The sequence below is a fragment of the Silurus meridionalis genome, chromosome 25 (assembly GCF_014805685.1).
Source record: "Silurus meridionalis isolate SWU-2019-XX chromosome 25, ASM1480568v1, whole genome shotgun sequence".
Classification (NCBI taxonomy): domain Eukaryota; kingdom Metazoa; phylum Chordata; class Actinopteri; order Siluriformes; family Siluridae; genus Silurus; species Silurus meridionalis.
The window spans coordinates 16,477,106-16,500,000 of NC_060908.1; the positions used below are offsets into that span (position 1 = coordinate 16,477,106).

General features: G+C 44.5%; 2 protein-coding genes and 1 long non-coding RNA gene across 4 annotated transcripts in view; 2 read left to right on the forward strand and 1 right to left on the reverse strand.

Annotated features, from left to right (window-relative positions):
- The first annotated feature begins 79 nt into the window (after positions 1 to 79).
- Positions 80 to 15,410, forward strand: brwd3 (bromodomain and WD repeat domain containing 3). 2 transcript variants are annotated; one of them, XM_046838786.1, is made up of 40 exons: positions 80 to 304; positions 473 to 531; positions 675 to 704; positions 825 to 884; positions 2,780 to 2,930; positions 3,055 to 3,153; positions 3,230 to 3,390; positions 3,498 to 3,719; positions 3,863 to 3,963; positions 4,049 to 4,119; positions 4,279 to 4,379; positions 4,821 to 4,861; positions 4,963 to 5,067; positions 5,249 to 5,402; positions 5,493 to 5,627; positions 5,713 to 5,841; positions 5,937 to 6,162; positions 6,284 to 6,421; positions 6,587 to 6,767; positions 6,868 to 6,958; positions 7,304 to 7,468; positions 7,567 to 7,640; positions 7,826 to 8,033; positions 8,118 to 8,216; positions 8,329 to 8,436; positions 8,731 to 8,855; positions 8,989 to 9,071; positions 9,181 to 9,292; positions 9,775 to 9,836; positions 9,974 to 10,129; positions 10,362 to 10,482; positions 11,636 to 11,761; positions 11,919 to 11,994; positions 12,160 to 12,210; positions 12,330 to 12,473; positions 12,569 to 12,721; positions 12,856 to 13,004; positions 13,174 to 13,256; positions 13,476 to 13,607; positions 13,800 to 15,410. In XM_046838786.1, exons 1-40 carry the CDS (start codon positions 271 to 273, stop codon positions 14,678 to 14,680), a joined length of 5,397 nt encoding a protein of 1,798 aa, XP_046694742.1. In that variant the 5' UTR covers positions 80 to 270; the 3' UTR covers positions 14,681 to 15,410. The 2 variants fall into 2 exon arrangements, with proteins under 2 accessions (XP_046694742.1, XP_046694741.1); XM_046838785.1 differs by having other exon boundaries at positions 81 to 304; positions 7,564 to 7,640.
- Positions 8,450 to 22,895, reverse strand: part of LOC124378940 — a 15,745-nt gene continuing 1,299 nt past the window's right edge. The window contains exon 2 of the long non-coding RNA XR_006924335.1: positions 8,450 to 8,479. This is a non-coding gene — a long non-coding RNA (uncharacterized LOC124378940). The remainder of the gene's footprint in view (positions 8,480 to 22,895) is intronic.
- chmp1b (charged multivesicular body protein 1B) overlaps positions 19,826 to 22,895 on the forward strand; it is a 3,264-nt gene continuing 194 nt past the window's right edge. Inside the window, exons 1-8 of the mRNA XM_046838800.1 lie at positions 19,826 to 20,020; positions 21,152 to 21,249; positions 21,399 to 21,545; positions 21,626 to 21,694; positions 21,832 to 21,939; positions 22,076 to 22,119; positions 22,393 to 22,465; positions 22,591 to 22,895. The exon at positions 22,591 to 22,895 is cut by the window's right edge and continues 194 nt beyond it. Of these exons, the coding sequence (XP_046694756.1) occupies positions 20,005 to 20,020; positions 21,152 to 21,249; positions 21,399 to 21,545; positions 21,626 to 21,694; positions 21,832 to 21,939; positions 22,076 to 22,119; positions 22,393 to 22,465; positions 22,591 to 22,635 (600 nt within the window). The 5' untranslated portion in view covers positions 19,826 to 20,004 and the 3' untranslated portion in view covers positions 22,636 to 22,895. The remainder of the gene's footprint in view (positions 20,021 to 21,151; positions 21,250 to 21,398; positions 21,546 to 21,625; positions 21,695 to 21,831; positions 21,940 to 22,075; positions 22,120 to 22,392; positions 22,466 to 22,590) is intronic.

Sequence of the window (22,895 nt, forward strand, 5' to 3'; positions counted from 1 at the left end):
CATTTATATTTTATACATATTTATATTTATTTGTCACATACATCATGAACATATACAGTACGACTTTTAGTCGCCCTTAGCAATCTTTTCCCTCTATCGGCGGTGAACTGTAATGACATGCAGTAATCACCATCAGGCGCTAGAGGGCACTTTCAGCGAAAGCTGATAGAACAATTCAACAAGGGCCGCTTTAACCCAAGGGAAAAAAACAGCCGAAAAGAGCCGACTGTCTCCGGGCTACCTGCAGCTCGAAGCGGCCGGAGCGGGGCCATGGCGTCGGAGCCGTGTTCACAGATAGAAGCCGGTATAAATCTCGTGTTCGTGTTAATCAGCAGCAGCTCTGAGCTCATCGTGTGACACACTTTTAGCTCTCTTCTTTATTTCTCATTAGCTTCAGATGCTAGGCTAGGCTAAGCTAAGCTAGGCTAGGCTAACTGAGGCTAACTGGTGGGTTTTTGACTTCTTGTTGCAGAGCTCTATTTCCTGATCGTCAGGTTCCTGCAGTCGGGGCCGTGCAGGAAATCAGCACAGGTAAGGAGCTGGAGGGTCTGTCTGTGTGTGTGTGTGTGTGTGTGTGTGTGTGTGTGTGTGAGAGTGAGTGTGTGTGTGTGTGTAGTGTCAGGCTTGTGTGCTAATGCTAAGCTAAGCTAAGGCGCTGTGATCTTCTCCCTCAGACCCTGCAGGAGGAACTGGAGGAGTTCGAGGTAAGAGATGTTTCTCCTCCTGGTCTATGTTGTGCTTACTGAATGTCATGCTTTTCCAGCTCACTCACACGGAGAGGGGTGTGTGTGTGTGTGTGTGTGTGTGTGTGTGTGTGTGTTCAGATCATCCCCGAGCGCTGGAGCTGGGACGGGAAACGCTACAAGAGAAACTTCCAGGATTGGGTGAGAAGAAAAAAATACAAAACTTCATCCTCTATCATCCTGTTTCATGACTACACACACACTTATACACACTCACACACACTTATACACACTCACACACACTTATCTATACATACACACACTCACACGAAATGTATTCTCTTTTTTATAATTAATATTATTGTTAATAATTATTACATAAATATAGTTTATTCTGGTAAACGTGTGTGTGTGTGTGTGTGTGTGTGTAAGAGGTTTTTGTTATTTGTGTTTTGAAACGCGAGTCTTTGTGCGGCTAGACGGGGGGGGGCGGGACTTAAGGCGAGGCCCAAACAGAACGAAGCGTGATTGGTGGATCCTTACGTCACTCAAACATCGCGACCAATTGCATTGTTCGTGTCTAGATGAAGGTTGAGAAAGTGTGTTTAGTGTGTATACATGATGTGTGTGAGGTTATAAGGTGTGTGTGTGTGTTCATTATTATTGTGTATAATGTGTGTTTATTAAGAGGTTTAGTGGGGTGAATCATTAGAGTGTGTTTGTGTGTGTGTGTATTTGGGTGAGGGTAGAAGTGTGTGTGCTCTATACCTCTGACATTGGAGACTCCTTCCTTTAAATGTACCATGAATTTCGCCATGGCAACAGTTATTCTTAGTTATTGTTGAGAAATGATAACTTACTATATAAACTATAATATAAACCTGGGGTTGTTTCTGTATTATTGTGTGTGTGTGTGTGTGTGTGTGTGTGTGTGTGTGTGTAGGTGGCACTGACTCGGCACATTCCGGCAGATTACTTGTTGTGTGTGTGTGTGTGTGTGTGTAAGAGGTTTTGTTATTTGTGTTTTGAAACGTGAGTCTTTGTGCGGCTAGAGGGGGGACTTAAGGCAAACAGAACAAGCGTGATTGGTGGATCCTTACGTCACTCAAACATCGTGACCAATTGCATTGTTCGTGTCTAGATGAGAAAGTGTGTCTCATGCTGTGTGTTTAGTGTGTATACATAATGTGTGTGAGGTTATAAGGTGTGTGTGTGTGTTCATTATTATTGTGTATAATGTGTGTGTTTATTAAGAGGTTTAGTGGGGTGAATCATTAGAGTGTGTTTGTGTGTGTGTGTATTTGGGTGAGGGTAGAAGTGTGTGTGCTCTATACCTCTGACATTGAGACTCCTTCCTTTAAATGTACCATGAATTTCGCCATGGCAACAGTTATTCTTAGTTATTGTTGAGAAATGATAACTTACTATATAAACTATAATATAAACCTGTGGTTGTTTCTGTATTATTGTGTGTGTGTGTGTGTGTGTGTGTGTGTGTGTGTGTGTGTGTAGGTGGCACTGACTCGGCACATTCCGCAGATTACTTGTTGTGTGTGTGTGTGTGTGTGTGTGTGTGTAAGAGGTTTTGTTATTTGTGTTTTGAAACGTGAGTCTTTGTGCGGCTAGAGGGGGGACTTAAGGCAAACAGAACAAGCGTGATTGGTGGATCCTTACGTCACTCAAACATCGTGACCAATTGCATTGTTCGTGTCTAGATGAGAAAGTGTGTCTCATGCTGTGTGTTTAGTGTGTATACATAATGTGTGTGAGGTTATAAGGGTGTGTGTGTGTGTTCATTATTATTGTGTATAATGTGTGTGTTTATTAAGAGGTTTAGTGGGGGTGAATCATTAGAGTGTGTTTGTGTGTGTGTGTATTTGGGTGAGGGTAGAAGTGTGTGTGCTCTATACCTCTGACATTGGAGACTCCTTCCTTTAAATGTACCATGAACATCTCCTTACGTTGAATTTCGCCATGGCAACAGTTATTCTTAGTTATTGTTGAGGAATGATAACTTACTATATAAACTATAATATAAACCTGTGGTTGTTTCTGTATTATTGTGTGTGTGTGTGTGTGTGTGTGTGTGTGTGTAGGTGGCACTGAATCGGCACATTCCGGCAGATTACCTGTTGCGTGTGTGTGAGCAGTTGTGTCCATTAGTGGACATACACGTCCCTCCGAGTGTCCCTGGACTCCGCAGTCTACTGGGGAGCGGCCGACAGTCTCTACTGCGTACTGCAAAGAGTAAGACACACACACACACACTTATTCCTCACCAATACGTTTTCTTCTCTCCATCCTCTGTATCCCATTTATCCCCTCTTTATTTTATTTTTCCCTTGTTTATTTCCTTTCCCTTCCATCTCAGGTTCTTCTCACAAAGTATGGACAGGTTCAGCTGTAGCCGCTCTGCACAGGGGGCGGCCCCCGGAACCGCCAATCAACTCGCCCAAACCGCCAAATCTCGGTAAGCCCCGCCCACTCACCCCCTTTTGTAGCTTTGAACCTACTAAAGCTAAACGTCTCCCTTTACCCCTCCACAGTGTCAATAATGGGCGGTCGCCAGGCAACCGGGGTTGCCCGATTGGGTCACGCCCTCCCGTCCTGCACCTTCCAGCACATGAAGATGCACAGGAGGATTCTGGGACACTTGTCCTCTGTGTACTGCGTGGCCTTTGATCGAACGGGTCGCCGCATCTTTACGGTAATACCCGTGTGTGTGTGTGTGTGTGTGTTTAAGCTTTCCGAAATTCCTCTGTGATCTCCAGGGTTTAGTATTTAATTGTGTTTGTGTGTGTGTGTGTGTCTCAGGGTTCAGACGACTGCTTGGTGAAGATCTGGGCGACGGACGACGGGCGTCTCCTGGCGACGCTGCGCGGCCACGCGGCTGAGATTTCGGACATGGCGGTGAATTACGAGAACACACTCATCGCTTCGGCCAGCTGCGACAAGATCGTCCGTGTGTGGTGCCTCCGAACCTGTGCACCAATCACTGTCCTACAGGCTCACACCGCCTCCATCACCTCCATACAGGTGTGTGTGTGTGTGTGTGTGTGTAGCTCTGTGTATTGTTATTAATCACAGTTTAAGTTTTTTGGGAACCTTCTTCTGATTGGTTGCCGTGGTAATGTGGTTTCATCACTGGTCTGATAAATCAGTTTTTTTTTTTCTTGCAGTTCTCTCCATCCGCTTTCGGGTCCACTCGCTATCTCGCCTCGACCGGAGCAGACGGCATGGTCTGCTTCTGGCAGTGGAACAGCCTCACCATGAAATTCTGGTAAGTGTGTGTTTTTGTGTGTGTTTGAAGAAATCTGACTCTGTGTTGAACTGGAAAGTTAAAGAAGTGTCTGTGTGTTAAACAGTGACAGGCCGGTGAAATTCGCCGAAAGGTCTCGACCTGGAGTTCAAATATCCTGTTGCTCCTTCAGTACCGGTGAGAACACACACACACACACACACACACACAGATCTGTCCTTGTACATGCATGTGATCAATCTTTTTTTAAACATGTACACTAGACAAATGCTTGATCAGACAACCTATTTTAATCTAATTCAGTGCATCCTCAGTAATCTAACTTTTTGACCTCAGGTGGGATGTTTCTGACCACCGGAGGGACAGATCATGTGATCAGGGTGTATTACCTGGGTGGAGAAACCCCTGTGAAGTTGTCAGACCTGGACTCGCACACCGTAAGAGGAACCTAGGATCTGCATTGGATGGATTGGTTGATTAATTGATTGGATGATTTATTGATTTTAGAGTGTAGGCCACGCTTCTTTTTCAAAGACTGTCAATCAGAGGCCACACCCCTTTTCTAATATTGACAGGCCATCTCCTTTTCCTTTCTTCTGGCAACCACAGGTTTCTAGAATTGACCAGCCCAGAGGCCACGCCTCCTCAAATGCAACTAACGAGTGTAGAGGCTACGTCTTCTTTGCTATAACACATAGACCACACTCCCCTTTTACAAGCTTAAGGCAATCCAATCATTATCTAGAGCTGATGTGAACACTGACCCAGAGACCACACCTCCTATTAGTTTCTGGAGCGTATTAAACGGTTTCAGACGTTTTTATTGTGATTTAATATAACGTTACGGTTTTGTTTACTGCTGCTTCATGTGTTTTCAGGACAAAGTGGTTGCCGTGCAGTTCTGCAACAACAACGACAGGTGAGATTCCTTCACTGTGCTCTTTATTTTCTCTATCATGACTGTTTATCTTTGACGATCGTTCACTTCTTTACACTGATTTGTGTCGTCCTTGCGTTCAGTCTACGCTTTGTGAGCGGCAGTCGGGACGGGACGGCGCGGATCTGGCACTACCAGCAGCAGGAGTGGAAAAGCATCACGCTAGACATGAGCACCAAGTTGCCTGGGTGAGAATAAACTCACATAGAAGCAGTATTTACACTGTTGTAGCTGTTTTCATGTCTATTGTATTTATTTAATATTGTTATGGTTTAGTGCCACCTACTGGTCATGCATGGTAATGTCAGTGTCATAGTGATGTTTTAAATCAGCTGAGGGGTGTGTGCGTGTGTTTTTTTTTTTTTACAGGAGCTCCACAACGACAGGGGAGGACAAGACCACCAAGCTGGTGGTTACCATGGTAGCATGGGACCGCAGTGACCGAACGGTTGTCACCGCAGTTTCCAACTTTCTCCTCAAAGTCTGGAATTCCACAAACGGCCAGCTGCAACACGTGCTCTCGGTCTGTGTGTTTGTGTGTATTTGTTTGCATCCTCGTGATTAGTATACAAACACTAATGTGTTCTTCATCCTGTGCTCTAATTGGCTGCAGGGTCATGACGATGAGGTCTTTGTCCTGGAGCCTCACCCCTTCGACTGGCGCATCATGCTCTCGGCCGGCCATGATGGCAACATTTACATCTGGGACCTGAGCAAAGGCAACAAAATCCGTAACTTCTTCAACATGGTGAGTTCAACATGAAATCCGTCATCTGTGGTCACTAACATGACTTGGTGTCTGTTCTGATGAGCTGCTCCTCACTCTCGTTCAGATTGAAGGTCAGGGTCACGGAGCGGTGTTCGACTGCAAGTTCTCGGCCGACGGTCAGCACTTTGCCTGCACAGACTCGCACGGGCACGTGCTCATCTTTGGCTTCGGCTGCAGCCAACCCTACGAGAAGGTGAGCGCACGTGTGTTCTCAGTTTGACGCTCTGTGTGATTAAATTTCTTTTTAAACAAAAGCAGAACAACCACCCGATCTTCACTCCTTCCCAGATTCCAGATCAAATGTTCTTCCATACGGATTTCCGCCCTCTGATCCGCGACTCCAATAACTACGTCCTGGACGAGCAGACGCAGCAGGCGCCGCACCTCATGCCCCCGCCGTTCCTCGTGGACGTCGACGGGAATCCGCACCCTCCAAAGTTCCAGCGCCTCGTACCCGGTCGGGAAAACTGCAAGGAGGAGCAGCTGGTGCCTCAACTAGGTTACATGGCTAACGGTACACAGTCACGTGATATTTATTGCTTTTAGATTTGTTGCTAGCAAATATTAGCCATATTCCAAAGCTAGTCAAACTTGTGTTTTTTTTTTTAAGCGTCCATTTTTTTGCTGTTGCCCAGGTGATGGAGAGGTGGTGGAGCAGGTGATCGGCCAGCAAACGGCGGACGAGGGTCAGGAAGATAGCCCCTTGGACAGTTTGATCCGGCAGCTTCAGCACCAGCAAGACGAGAACCTCAACTCAGGAAACCAGGATGCAGGTCGGGAAAGTGCAGATTGTTTTCTAAGTGAAAAAAGAAGTGTACAAAAAAGTGCTTGTGAATTCTGATTGGTCAGAAAGAGTTGAATGATGCGATATGCCAGTTGCTGTACATTATTTCCATAGTTACAGACCGTTTACGGGGTCTTGTGTATCTGTCGGTCAGGTGGTGAAGCAGCGGGAGGTCCTCTGTCACCCCCTAATGTCGGCCTGCGCAGGACTGGTCAGGTGGAAGGGGTTCGACAAATGCACAACAACGCCCCCCGCAGTCAAATGGCCACGGAGAGAGACCTACTTGCATGGAGCCGCCGTGTGGTCGTTAACGAAATCTCGCTAGGGATCTTCAGGTACTATGAAAGAAACTAGGTCTTTTAAACCAGGCTCAGGATTCGAGAAGGTTTTTAAATCTGAGGTTCAAACGTGTGTGTGTTTTGTATGTGTGATTAGAGTAATGGAGAAGTCTCGACTGGCTAAAGGAGAACTGGAGCGATCTCTGTACACCATGGAAAGGAAGAAAAAACCTGTCCATTCTACACGAGTGAGTTCCACACAGACGCAAAAACAAACACAAAAGCTTGTGGGCATCTAAACATGGGTGAACAACATCCCGTGCAGTTAGCGTTTACATTCATCCCAAAGGTGTTCAAAAGGGTCGGAACGCTCTAGTAGATCTTCCACTCCAACCCATGGAAAGCAGATCTTCATGGAGCTAGCTTTGTGCACAGGGGGCCTTGTCTCCTGTTTTAGGAAAGAAAAACATATGGCATACGGAAAAGTCGGGTGTCCAAATACTTTTGGCCACACAGTGTACTTAGACATTCTATTCATTTTGATTTATCTCTCCTTTTTTTAAATTATTTTCCTTTTTTTTCTCTCCTTCCAGACGGAGCCGGTTGATGTTTCTTTACGCTCCTTGCGAAGACCACAGAGAAAACAGCAGCAGAAAAGACACGCGTATCACACTCGTTCGGCGCGGGAAAGGAGGCGGGCTCGTACGCTAAGTGACACGCGGGAGGACAGTCTCAGCGAATCAGACAGCGAGGCAGAGGTACGATGCGTCTGTAGTTTCTGTGTACTAGTGTGTATAAGTGTCTCACTGTAATCACGTACCCCCAATTTGTGCTTATTTTCGTGTTTGTGTAGCAGGAGGAGGATCAGAACGAGAACAGCAACGCGTCCTCTGAAAGCGATGCCCAGTGGGAAAACGCAAGCAGCTCAAGGTCCGCTTATATCACACATCTGACTCCGCCCACATTATAAAATATTGATATTTTGTTAACATAATGTGATAGAAAGCCACACCCACTGGCTGACATCTTAAGCCACATTCAAACGGTAACAGTTTATTATTTTGCTCAGCTGTTGGCCCCGCCCACATAACATCTTTTATCATTTGTTATTTCAGTGACTCTTCCAGCGAGTATTCTGACTGGACTGCGGACGCCGGTATCAACCTCCAGCCGCCCAAACGACCGGTCAGACGGCCGGCTCGTACCAGGAGCAGCAGCTCGGAAGATGAAGGGGAGGAACGAAGAGAGGGGGAGGAGCGTCGCAAGAAGAAGGAGGAAAAGGAGGAGGAGAAAAAAAAGAAGCCCAAACAAACTAAACAGAAGGTGAGTCATGGTTTTATAAAGAGTTGTTTTTAATCAAAAATGTAGTAGATTTGATCATATTTATGTGTGTGTGTTCATGAGTAGGCGGTTCCTGCCGGTGAGCTTGAACAGTGGCTTCCCCCGCCCTGGATAATGGAGACCATACCCAGACGATCTCCATTCCTACCTCAGATGGGGGACGAGGTACAACACACACACACACACACACACACACACACACACACACACGGGCTGATATGGACTAGTACCGATGAACAACTCTGTAAACTCTCTCTGTCTCTTTCTTTCACTGCAGTTGATATATTTCCGGCAGGGTCACCAGGCATATGTGCGGGCGGTGCGTCGTGCCAAAGTCTACAGCATTAACCCTCAGAAACAGCCCTGGAACAGACTGGACCTCAGGGTAACACACACACACACACACACACACACACACACACACACACCTCCAAGTGTTTTCCAGTGTTATAATTTCCCCTCTTTTTTTTATTATTTATCTGTAATCAGTGGAATGTCCACAAAGCATTGTTAGCGTAAGCCTGAAATGCGGAATTCCGCTCCGGCCAGTCCGAATGCGGGATTTAGCAGCACGTTCTCCCTCGTCTGTTTTTGTGCATTTCGTGTTTTTTTTTTTTTTTTTTTTCTTCTTTAAAAAAGTTTTTAATTATAAACATGTTATAAATGTGTGTGTGATTAGGATCAGGAGTGTCTAAAGGTGGTGGGTATAAAGTATGAGGTGGGTCCACCCACACTGTGCTGCCTCAAACTGGCCTTCTTGGACCCACTCTCAGGGAAGATGACCGGCGAGTCCTTCAGCTTGAAGTATGCACACACACAAACGCATGCACACACACATATACACATATACAAAGTTACAGCATGTACATGTAGGTTTTAGAGACTGTAGTGATGTCAAGCATCAGGTGATTATTTATTCCCCTGTATGCACGTTTAGGTATCATGACATGCCTGATGTCATTGATTTCCTGGTGCTACAACAGTTTTACAATGAGGCCAAAAAACGCAACTGGCAACCGGGTAAGTGGTCTGTTTGTTTGTGTGTTAATTGACTGATTTTATCTGAGTGTCATGGGAAAATTCTTTTGGGTCTTGTCTATATAAACTCCGTGTCTGCTCTTGCATGTAGGTCAGCGGTTCCGAAGTATTATAGATGACGCTTGGTGGTTTGGATCGGTGGAGAGTCAGCAGCCGTACCAGCCAGAATATCCAGACAGCCTTTTCCAGTGCTACATTGTCAGGTGTGTATAAGTGGCCAAAAGTATTGATATCCACCCTTATGTGTGATGTGTTACCGCAAAGTTCGAGACACACAATTACACAGGACGTCTTTGTATGCAGTAGCATGGCATTTTCCCTTCACTTGAACTAGGAGACCCAAACCTGTTCCAGCACGACAATGCCCCTGTGTACAAAGCCAGCTTCTCCGCTTTCCATGGGCTTTTGTCCATGTAGTGTATAATATGACCATGGTCATGGTGATGATTTTAGGGGATCGATGGCATTACTAACAAGTTCATAGAACCTTTCAAATCTTTATATTTTATTAACCTAACATTTGTTTCTGGATCAGATGCGTGTAGGCTGTTTAACAATGCAGCTCGTTTTGTAATTTAAAGTGGTAAAATACAGCAAAGCGCATTTCCATGTTAAAAGAGCATTGGTCCTGGTCCTGGTCTTGGGGTAGCAATAATTAAAGCCTGTTCATTTGTTTTTTCTTCAGGTGGGACAACAGTGAGAGAGAGAAAATGAGCCCATGGGACATAGAGTCTATACCTGAAGAAGGCAAGTTTTTGTGTGTGTGTGTGTGTGTGTGTGTGTGTTTGTGTGAGAGAGAGAGAGAGAAAGTAAAGCGAAAGAAATGTCCATATCGTCATTTAAGCTGACCAATCAGCTCTGTTTATTTAAATGACCGTCTCCAGCTTCACTTCCGGACGAGGTAGGTGACAGCGTCACAGTAACGGAGGAGGAGCTTCAGTCGCTGCTGTACCAACCGCAGGATGGCGAGTGGGGCGCGCACACACGTGACGAAGAGTGTGAGAGGGTCATCAATGCTATAGATCAACTTTTCACACTGGGTAACGACACACCCAATATTATGTTTAACCATTTACACGTTTCTGAACATAATTCTAAGGTTAATAGTAAAATTTTGATGCTATATTTTATTTATATATATATATATATATATATATATATATATATATATATATATATATATAAAAGCTTTACTTGGATATATATATGTGTGTGTGTGTGTGTGTGTGTGTGTGTGTGTGTGTGTGTGTGTGTGTGTGTGTGTGTGTGTAGATATAGCCAAGGCGTTCTCCTGTCCGGTGGATCTGAGGGATTATCCCCTCTACTGCACTGTGGTGGCATATCCCACTGACCTCAGTACAGTCAGACTGCGACTTGTACACCGCTTCTACAGGTACACACACACACACACACACACACACACACATAAACGAACACACACATAAACTAACACACACACTTTTATATCTTTTAGATGTTTCCTGACAGGTTTAAGAATCAATAATCGTTTACATCAGTGGTCCCCAACCCCTGGGCTGCAGACCGGCACCAGTCCGTGGGTCAATTATTACCGGACCGCACAAAAAGAATACATAACACATTATTTCTGTTTTATTTATGATCTGATTCTGAATGATGTTTTATTTTGGAAAATGACCAGATTTTATCCTCCACATGTGTCTATGACTCACTCTTGATGCAGGTCATGATGCCTCGGTCACATGACTTACCTCCATCCACTACCTTCTTAAAGGAGCTCCGGTCACATGACTTACCTCCATCCACTACCTTCTTAAAGGAGCTCCGGTCACATGTCTTACCTCCATCCACTACCTTCTTAAAGGAGCTCCGGTCACATGACTTACCTTCATCCACTACCTTCTTAAAGGAGCTCCGGTCACATGACTTACCTCCATCCACTACCTTCTTAAAGGAGCTCCGGTCACACGTCTTACCTCCATCCACTACCTTCTTAAAGGAGCTCCGCTCACATGACTTACCTCCATCCACTACCTTCTTAAAGGAGCTCCGGTCACATGACTTACCTCCATCCACTACCTTCTTAAAGGAGCTCCGCTCACATGACTTACCTCCATCCACTACCTTCTTAAAGGAGCTCCGCTCACACGTCTTACCTCCATCCACTACCTTCTTAAAGGAGCTCCGGTCACATGACTTACCCTCCATCCACTACCTTCTTAAAGGAGCTCCGGCCGCTAACACATAATACATTACTGCTAAACTCAAACCCCCAAGAGAGAAGAATGACCAAAAAAAACAACACAGTGGATTCACGTTTATTATAATTATATTTAGAAAATACCAGCTTTTATGGCCGTATCATTTTATTTTGCTGTATTTATCCACCACACATTAAAGGCCGGTCCGTGAAAAATATTGTCCCACTTTAAACCGGTCCGTGGCGCATAAACGTTTGGGGACCACTGATTTAAACTGTCCACATTCCAGCTACTTGATTTTTTTTAACGTGCGCACACACACCCGCACACATTACGATGTTGCCATGTGACGTGTGTTTGTTGCAGGAGAATTTCTGCGTTGATGTGGGAGGTTCGCTACATTGAGCACAACGCCAGAACGTTTAACGAGCCTCACAGCCCCATCGTCACGGCTGCCAAGTCTGTCACTGACATCCTGCTGCGCTTTATTGGGTGAGGAGCATGTGCACGTGCACACACACACACACACACACACACACAAACATGCACGATCACATGCATGGCCACACACACATCTCTTTCTCACACAAACATGCATGTTAATTAATTAATTAGAGATTTCGTTTCTAAAGTAAGTGTGTTCATGCAGGGATCAGAGCTGTACTGATATCTTGGAGCTTTACAATAAGGTCCAGACTGAGCTCAGCAGTGCTGCTGAAGAAGAGGTGAGGAGTGTGTGTGTGTGTGTGTCTGTGTGTGTAGTTTAGTATGACTGCATCCCCAGGAATATTTCTTGAGCATTACACTGAATATTTGTGTGTATTAATAGAGCATGGCTATATATTTGTTCAAACTGTGTGCGTGTGTGTGTGTGTGTGTGTGTGTGGTAGGAGGATGTTGATGTTGACTCTGACACTCCAGGCACATCGACTGGCCAGACAGTAAGCTTACTTTCAGCACAAATATATTGAAATATATATTGATAGATGATAGCTGATAGATCTCTTAAAACCACATGGTGTGACAACAGTTCCAGTCCTAATCCTCTCCTTTTCTCCAGCACTGCGGTCAATTGTCTCAGAAGCGTGGCGTGTTGCTGGACGCGCACGTGTGGTACACTCAGTGTAGAGAGCTGATCGGGAGGATGATCGCCAGCTCCGACTCCGAACCCTTCCGTCAACCCGTGGACCTTTTCACCTACCCGGTAACTAAACCACTCCAGCACAACGAAAACCTTTCTGCCCTGAGCTTACCTGTAGGTCTTATTAATTCATGGTGTGTGTGCACGTGTCTATTCAGGACTACAGAGACATCATAGACACGCCGATGGACCTGGGCACAGTGATGGAGACGCTAATGGGGGAGAATTACGAGAATCCCATGGAGTTTGCCAAAGACGTCCGGCTCATCTTCAGTAACTCCAAGGCATACACACCCAACAAGAAGTCCCGGGTAAAACACACACACACACACACACACACACACACACACACAGGTCCTGTCTTGGCCTTAATTCATAATCACCTTATTTTTTTGTATTTAAATGATTGAGTGATTCTGAAGGTCCTCCTTTTTTTTTCCCTCAGATCTACAGCATGACTCTTAGTTTGTCTGCGTTCTTCGAGCACCAGATCATCTCAATCATCTCGGACTACAAGGTGGCCCTCCAGAACCAGAGACGCTGCCAACAGAGACTCAGCTACAGCAAGAGGCTACAAAGTGCCGTACCAGAGAGGTGGAACCTATATTTATTCTAAATATGCATATCTGCATAGTCTTTTTTTTAGATGTGTAGAGTGATGTGATTTTCTCCATCTAAAGTTTGTGTGTGTGTGTGTGTGTGTGTGTGTGTGTGTGTGTGTGTGTGTGTGTGTGTGTGTGTGTGTGTGTGTGTGTGTTTGCAGCCCCAAAGGGAAGTCCAAGTCAGTGAAGAAAACAAAAACACATCAACAGCCCATCAGGACACGCTTACGGCGGCCCTCTGAAGGTGTGTGTGTGTGTGTGTGTGTGTGTGTGTGTGTGTGTGTGTGTGTGTGTGTGTGTGTGTGTGTGTGTGTGAGTGAGTGAGTGAGTGAACATGTTAGAGGTCGACCGATACCTTGGTTTTGCAGACACTATTTGGGTAACCGGCAAATATGATCCAACCTAGATATCAGTATTGGTCAAATCCACTATCTAGGGTAATCTATGTCTTTCCCCATCATAGATTCGAACCTTGCACATGATGAGGAAGACAGCCAGCCTTCATCATCCTCACTGTCAGCATCTACTTCCTCATCATCAGGTCACTCTGAGAGTAACAGAGTCACACGCAGCAGAGCACTGAGCAGGAGAGCAGGTACGTGCACACACACACACACACACACACACACACACACACACACACTTGTTAACATTTTATAAATATCACATCATTTACAACTCATTCCAAACATATAAAAAAAATGTGGTATAAATACAATAAACCAGTCCAGATAGCTCAAGCTGAATACGTAACCGTGTGTGTGTGTGTGTGTGTGCGTGCGTGTAGATGCTCATTGCAACGGGCCAATGACTAACGGAGGTCGAAGGTCACGCAGACAACCAGGACAGAGAGACACTTCAGACTCCGACAGCTCGGAATCTTCGTCGTCCTCGTCATCTTCATCATCCTCCTCCTCCTCTTCTTCGACGTCCTCTTCCACTGGGAGTGAAGTAAGCGAAGGCGAGGTGGGCACCTTCGCCGAGGGCGGAGACCACGACTACAGCAAAGCATCACGTCTCTCCCCGGCACGAAAAAGCAAGATGGCCGTCACCAGCTTCCCCGCTAACACCAAACGGAAAAGGAGACAACAAGAGGAGGAAGTGGTGAAGAGCTTCAAACGTGCACGTAGAGAACCGATCCAAGCAGCCCAGAGTGAGGACGAGGATGAAGACGAGGATGAGGAGGATGAAGAGGTCGAAGAGGAGGAGCCTGAGGGGGAAGAAGAAGACGGAGAAGTAGAAGATGGAGAAGTAGAGGAAGGAGAAGTAGAAAACGAAGAAGGAGAAATAGAAGACGAAGAGGGAGAAGGAGAGGTAGAAGACGAAGAAGGAGAGGTAGAAGACGAAGAAGGAGAGGTAGAAGACGACGAAGGAGAAGAAGAAGCAGCGGAGGAGCAGGAAGAGGATGAAGAAGAGGACGAGGAAGAAGAGGAAATGATTCCACAACCTCAACTTTCTGCCAGAGGTCAAAGATCGAGTCAAAGAACAGTAAAAGCGGAACGTGTGAACACACGTAACCAAGGGAGACGGACCGTAGTCTATAACGATGACTCGGAGGATGAAGCTCCCGCCGCCGACCCGCTCAATCTGGGCACGTCGCGTTCCGGAAGGATCCGCCGCATGACCGAGCGAGCCAGGGTCAGCCACCTGATGGGTTGGTCACACTGACCTTTGACTTTTCAGACTCGTTTTTTTTTTTTCTTTTTTAAGTGACCTCAGACATTCGGACTTCACTACAGCAATAATGCAGGGATTTTTTTTTTTGTAGTTGTTTAATGTACAGATGTTTTATTTCTTCCTTTTTTCATTGTTAATAATGAGACTTTTGTTTACGACCCTGGAGCTCGTGGTGCTGACTCCCGTCTCGCTCCGCTGTCCGACGAACCAAACCAGCCTTACTGTGGGCCAGAGCATGGAGGAGTCTGTCTCTCTCTCTCTCTCTCTCTCTCTCTCTCTCTCTCTCTCTCGCTCCTTTTCTCTCTCTCTCTCTCTCTCGCTCCTTTACATTTCTTCTTTTCAGAATTCATTTGCCAACGTGGTGCTTTCCAATCAAGTCACTGCACTGCAGGATGATGGTGCTGTTCTCTTTTTCTCTTTCTTTCTTTTTTTCTCTCTTTCCTTCTTTCTTTAGCCCCCCCCATGTTAATAAATGGTCTGTTTGCCAGATAAATACAGGTTTACAGCCCAGAACCATTCAGAATAATGGCTTTAAAAAGTTTCATCTTCTCATATTCCACCCAAGATTTTCATTCCCTCAAGCTGTTCTCTCGGATCCTTCTGCACTCTTTCTTCCTCTTCTTTACCCATAAAGAAATCTTTACCTGATTTATTTTTTCATTATTTATTTAAAAAAGGTAACCAAATAAATTAAAAGGCACCACCATGTGCAAACATTTAATCATCTTCTCATTGCCCCGTACACAGCAGGATCTACTGAAATCTCTCATTATATTTAAAGTTGCACAAATTGGCCGTATAGATCGGATTTTGATCTTAGCAGGATTAATCCGATTTAAAAGCCTTAAAGGCTTCGTCCCAAGTCTCTTTCCTTTAAAATGCTTTATTAGACAGAATGTTCTGCTATAAAAATAAAGTGTAATAGGCCAAAAGGAAGCCATTAAACAATAAACAGTGATTAAAAACCAGACATCTACATTAGACGCCCAGGAAAATGTGATGATCGAAATCCATCCAATCGAATTTATGTTGCTATGTAGAATACATCTGACCGTTGATGCGATTGGCTGAAATACTCCACTTCCCTTCAGGCAACTCAAAATCCTCTCGCTTAAACCTGCTTAAAAATAATCATAATAATAATTGGGACACGTCCTACCGTTAGATAAGTCGCATAAGTGGTAGTTGAGCTGTGTGGAAGACCAGGCGGGAATCTGTACCCACACGGGAACATCCAATCAGCTTCGTGTTGCTATGCAGAATAATGAAGAGGTGCTCTCTGATTGGTCCAAAGTTTCTTAAACGGATTCTGCTCAATTGATCTACATACTTTCTTTTTTTTTTTTTTGGCTACATTAAACCTTAATTATTGCTTTACCCCTTTAACAAAAAGGAAGCAAAGGTTTTGGCACCCCTACTGTCCTGGCAGATTTTCTATTCTCACACACTCTTATCTCTCTCTCTCTCTCTCTCTCTCTTTTTTTTCTGTTTCACACATTCAACCCTGGGGTCTGCCCCAAACACTGGTCTCACTAGTGTTCTTACTAGTACGCTGACTGTTGTAATCCTACACCGTGTAGAATGTCTTCTAATGAGATTTACTTGATGCTTTTTTTTTTTTTCCTTTTCAATTTCCTCTCCTCCCTTTTGGAGTGGTCACATGGTGTAGTCTGGGCAGCGTCCCATAATGCACTGCATGCACGTGCACTATGTTACTGCTTGCGATTCAGTAAAGTTACATAGCATAATGGCGTCTTGCTAAGTGTTTGACTAGCGGCACAGCTGAGCAACGACGTGACTTCCTAACGGACTTGCTAGTTCTTAGCCCGAGCCTTTTAATCATCCTAATAAGAACTTTAGACGTAAAGGGTTCGACGTAGCGTTTGGGACGTAGCCTGTGTTTTTCTTTTTCTTTTCAAATCTTACAAAAAAACAAAAACAAACAAACAAAAAAAAAAAAAAAGCATTAACTTCCAGGGCACGACCTTGACTTCCTGCCCATACGAGCATCGAGAGCATCGATACACACGAGTGTCTGCACACACATGCTGTTTTTACAATGGAGTATATTTATATTTGTACTGTACACTTATACACTTTGTGATTAATACTTATCAAGTGAAACCGATCCGATGATGTTTGCACACGTTATGGCAGCTGATTTGGTGTGTGTGTGTGTGTGTGTGTGTCTGGGAGACAGGTTTTAAATCCTGGATCCTGATTGGTTGAGAGTTTTCGGGAAAAACTCGACTCATCAAAAGGATGATTGTTTTTCATGGCATAAATATATGAGAGAGAGAGAGACTGAATTATTTTTTCACCTCTGTAAACAGGAAGTGGTGCCAATCTGAAGACGTATTGTGGATCTGCACTCTTTTGATTCAGCAGGGGGTGTTTTTTTAATAAATGATGTTTATGGTTGAGCAGGTTGTTTTGCAAGGAAAGGTGGTGGATCTGCGGTACTGACTGATTGAAATCATTCACCTGTACACAAGTCATTACAACTGAATCCCTTTTTTCCTATTTATGAAGTATTTTATTTCATCTCGGACGTCCCCATGGAGCTTTCACTGCTCCTGGTTGAGTTTCAGTTTAGGTTTTGTTTAACTTGAGATTCGTTTATTCGCTTGATGTGTGAATTACGCGCTCTGAAGTGTTAGCAAAACTAACACACATGCGGTACTAGCTAGCCAGTCGTTATTTGACCTCGAATGTGTCTCAGATTGCTGTCGTGCTGAAATTTGTGATCAGCTTCAGCATGTGTAATTTTAAAGGTCAAAAGATCCTGTCATGTCTGCGATTTAATAAAGAAAGTCTGGAAATTTTACACTACAAAACCCAGAGCAAGGTGTTGCTGGGCAGGTTTGAACGGGTGGATCGATGCTATTGGTTGTCACCAGGTTTTATTTTGATTGGTCCAATTTTTTTTTTTTTTTTTTAAACAAGCAGTCTGTGTAGAATCTTCTGTCTTGAGTCACTGCTAAATCCAACTACAAAATACACTTTTTGTGTAACATACACTGCATGGCCAAAACTTTGTGGACACCTGAGCATTCTTTTCGAACATTCCATTCCATATTTAGTCTCCATTTGCTCTAATAATGAGCTCCACTCTTCTGGGAAAATGTTCCACTAGATTTTGTGGAGATTCATTCAGCTACAAGGGGGTTAGTAAAGTCAGGTATTGATGAAGGTCATTCATGTTCTGTAGGATTGAAGCTCTAGAGCAGATCTTCATTTAGCTGTCTTGTGCACAGGGGCATTGTCTCTTAGTCTCCTAGTTCAAGTGAAGGAAAAAAGTCATGGTCTTACAAAGACATTGTGTGTATCCAGCTTTGTAGTAACATTTTGGGGAAGAAGCACATATGGCTGAAAAACTTGAAATTGGATGTTCAGAAAGCACACAGAATCTTATGGTCAGGTGTCCACAAACTTTTGCTGATGTGTATTACTATTAAAAAAAAATTGCAACCCACATCCTGTCCCACTCCAGTCTCTCGCTCTCCCTCTCCAAAGAGCTTTCTCTTTCTTTCCTGTTTCCTTTGTAGTTCAGAGCCAGTTCACATTGGTGATGGTAAAGATGAAGACCTGATGTAAGGAATGAGTGTGTGGGGTTTTTTTTGGTTGTTGTTGGTTTTTTTTTATTATTTGTACACAGTTTGAGTTTTTTGTTTTGTTTTGTTTTTTAATAAAAGAGTAAATCTGCTTTTGACTTTCATTTTTTTATCTTAATACAATAGTTATAAAATGTAAAGAAAACACAGACTAACGGGGCAGTTGGAGTATAAGTTTTTATAAGGAAAAAAATGAGGAGAAAGGAGAAGAGAGAGAGAGAGAGAGTTCATAAAGTTTTCAGATTCCTTCAAATTTTTTTTTAGTGTTCTGTTTGGCTGATAAATTACTGAACAGTGCAGAGTAATGGAGAGTGTGTTAGAGAAGTGAAGAAAAGAGTGCAGGCAGGGTGGAGTGGGTGGAGAAGAGTGATAGCAGGAGTGATTTGTGATAGAAGAGTATCTGTGAGAGTGAAAGTGAAAGTTTATAGGACTGTGGTGAGACCTGAGATGTTGTATGGATTAGAGACAGTGGTATGGAGTAAAAGACAGGAGGTAGCAGAGCTGAGGATGTTGAGATGTTCATTGAGAGGGACGACGATGGACAAGTCTTTTTGCGTTTGCCATAAAGCCCAGACCCGTGGAGTTCTGCAGTGATGGTTGTACTTCTGGAATTTTGTTCTAGAGCACTTTATGCTTCCCTCTGCTGACCAGCTTTATGAAAATGCTGATTTAATTTTCCAGGAGGATTTGGCACCTGCCCACACTGCCAAAAGCACCAAAGGTTGGTTAAAAGACCATTGTGTTGGTGTGCTTGACTGGAGCAAACTCACCAGATCTGAACGCCATAGAGAATTTCTGTTATATTGTCAAGAGAAAAATGAGAAACAAGAGATCAAAAAATGCAGATGAGCTGAAGGCCACTGTCAAAGAACCTCAGCAGTGCCACAGACTGATCACCTCCATGCCACAGACTGATCACCTCCATGCCACAGACTGATCACCTCCATGCAACAATCTGATCTTCTCCATGCCACAGTCTGATCTCCTCCATGCCACAGTCTGATCTCCTCCATGCCACAGACTGATCTCCTTCATGCCACAGACTGATCACCTCGATGCCACAGTCTGATCTCCTCCATGCCACAGTCTGATCTCCTCCATGCCACGCCCAAATAAGACAGTAATTAAAGCAAAAGGAGCCTCGACCAAGTTTTGAGTACAGATACAGTAAACGAACAGACTTTCCAGAAGACCAGCAATTCACTCAAAATGTTTTTTTGATTGGTTTAATAAAGTTTTCTAATTTTTTTAGATTTTAGGAATTGGTAGGTTTTTGTTAAATGTGAGCAAAAATCATCAAAATGAAAAGAAATAAACACTTGAAATACATCAGTGTGTGATGAATTTGTAAAATATACCAGTTTCAATTAAGTTACTAAAATAAATCACCTTTTAATGATATAATTTATTGATATGCACCTGTGTGTGTGTCTATATATAGAGGGAAATTCCCAACACAAGAGACGCCTGTGTGTGTTGCGTGTGCGCATGCGTCATTGGGTGACGTTACCTGCCTGGCGCCTCCTACCACGTGACCGCTGTTTCCAGTTGTTATTATCGCGAACGCGGAAGTCGGTACGAGCGAAGCTTTTAGAAGCACTGGAGACGAAAAGCAGAGTGAGAGGAGAAGATCCAGGCGTCTGAAAACAAAACAAGTTCATCTCATCATCTTGGGGAATCCACAGGATCCAGCGAGTCATCATGCCGAACATGGAGCGTATCCTTTTATCACCTGAGTTTTGTTGGAAAACCTCTAGGGCCTGCAAGGGAATGTAGGCTGCGTCCCAAACCGCGTCTTAAATCCGGGTACTGAATGGGTAATGGGGTAAATGGGAGAGTGGGTAAGGGGGGTGAGTGGGTGAGGGGAGAGTGGGTAAAGGGAGAGGGGTGAGTGGGTAAGGGGTGATGGGGTGAGTGGGTAAGGGGAAGAGTGGGAGAGTTCCTGGGATGACTGTGTGATTTTTAGTGGCGGACTGTGCGATTTGGGACCGAGCCTCGGTGATGTGTTTACGAATCTGATCTGAATCTGATCCACACTTTCGGTTTTAATTTCACTCATGTTACTGGGCGACTGTTGGTTTGAAAAAAAATAAAAATTAATCTTGACCACACTTTTGAGAGGTTTGTTTTAGGCTTGTGTATTTCTTTAAGGAATATAGTGTACAAAACAAAAGCACTTCCGGTTTTATGACCGCAGGACCGTGAGACAGGCGTGTTTTTTCTGTGACGTCATACTCACCTGAGCTACAAGTTTGTCCAGTTTTCGCCTCACACATTAGATCATCCGATTCCGTGACTAATGGCCAAATTTATATATCCTTTACATTATTATTATTATTATTATTATAATTATTATTATTATACGGTCAGTGGTGAGTGAACCCTTGCTAAAACACTGCTGCTAGAAAATACAAAAAGAGCAATCAGGAAGTTGGTCGGGTTTCTTGAGAATCTGTTGGTGACCTTTCCCATGTCGCTTGCTCTCCACATTGCTCTGTATCAAAGCCCAAACATCTACCTGATTGCCATCTTCATGGGTCTCAAGTAACCCACATTTTATTTCTTACATGTGTAACATTCTCTGATACTCTTTTATTGGGGGGAAGAATCACCAGTTCTGTTATTATGGTTGATTAAACGTCACATTAACATCTCGTTACTTTTAAAAATTTCACCATTTCCATAGTAACCATGAGGTACGTTGTTGAAATGAACAAGAATAAGCTGGTATTTACGTAACGTGGTTTTTAAACTCATTGTTCCACATAATGCCGGGCCGGGCTGAGGGATCTTAGAGATCTTAGTGTAGCACAGATGTACTTGTAATGTCCTTAACAGCTGATCACAGAGCATCTTTTCAACCTGAAGTTTGCAGCCAAGGAGCTGCAGCGAAGCTCCAAAAAATGTGACAAAGAAGAGAAAGCAGAGAAGGCCAAAGTGAAAAAGGTGAGTCAAGAAACTCGTCTGTTTGCCGGCAATCTGCTGTGCCACAGGAACCCTACAGGAACCCTACAGGAACCCTACAGGAACCCTACAGGAACTCTACAGGAACCCTGGATCATGTGTTTGTGTTTAATGGTTTTTCCCCCTCCTAGGCGATTCAGAAAGGCAACATGGACGTCGCGAGGATCCACGCCGAGAACGCTATCCGACAGAAGAACCAATCTGTGAACTTCCTGAGAATGAGCGCCAGGGTGGACGCCGTGGCAGCGAGAGTCCAGACCGCCGTCACCATGAACAAGGTACACAGTCTTCGTACCGTGGACAAGATACGGCGGGAAAAACATTCTGAAACAGAATCCTAAAATCTGACTTCCCACAGGTCACGAAGTCCATGGCAGGAGTGGTGAAGGGGATGGATGCAACCCTGAAGAGCATGAACCTGGAGAAGGTGAGACACAATCTCATCTCGCTCTCTGTGTAATCATGTGCTCACCTTATTGGACAGAAACAGCCTTGGGTTAGGGCTGTGTTCTCATTGGTCGGATCTCAGTCACAGTGTAACGATGTCTTGTTCTCATTGGTCAGATCTCTAGTCTGATGGACAAGTTCGAGCACCAGTTTGAAACTTTGGATGTTCAGACGCAGCATATGGAAGACACCATGAGCAGCACCACAACACTTACAACTCCACAGGTAGCGCACACACACACACACACACACACACACACACACACACACACACACAGCCACTGGTGTAATACCGTCATGGAACACACACCTGTAGACTGATGTATTGTGGGTTTTTAAAGTTTGTGTTTTGGTTTTTCAGAACCAGGTGGACAGTCTGATGCAGCAGATGGCAGACGAAGCTGGGTAAGGAAGTGTACACCACACACACACACACACACACACACACACTTCCACAACTGCACAACTGCCAATCTGACAGATAGGGAATGGGAATGTGTAAATGCAGCGCCTCTTTTGCCCTGCCACACACTCCTTTTCCCTGTCTTGCCCTTTTCAACCCCAACTCCCCCCCCTGCCCCTTAACCCTAACCCTCCTCTGCTCTGACTTGCCCCCTTTGGCCCACCCTTCACAGATTGTGAATGGAAATGTTCTAATATGACTGTGTGTGTGTGCAGGTTGGATCTCAACGTGGAGCTTCCACAGGGACAGACAGGAACATTGGCCAGCAGCGTGGCATCTACAGAACAGGTAAAAAAAAAACACACACACACACTAAAGAAATGTATATGTGTGTATGTGTTTTTTTACACACTAACACACACTCACTCACTCTCACTCTCACTCTCTCTCTCTCTCTCTCTCTCTCTCTCTAGGATGAACTCTCTCAGAGGCTGGCTAAACTCAGAGATCAGATCTGATTGCATTGACAAGTGCGAGAGTGTGTGTGTGTGTGTGTGTGTGTGTGTGTGTGAGAGAGAGAGAGAGAGAATCATCATTTGTTGCTCTTTGGTGTCTCTGAAGAAAGAACGATAGAAAGCAGAATAATGTCCAGAAGATCTGCGGTATGGATTTCCTCCTCAGATGTATGTCACTTGTAGAGCCGGGTGGAGGAGTGTGTGATGTTGTGTATCAGAATCATTATGCGGCTTCAGCGTGCTGTCAGCTCTCGCCACAAACC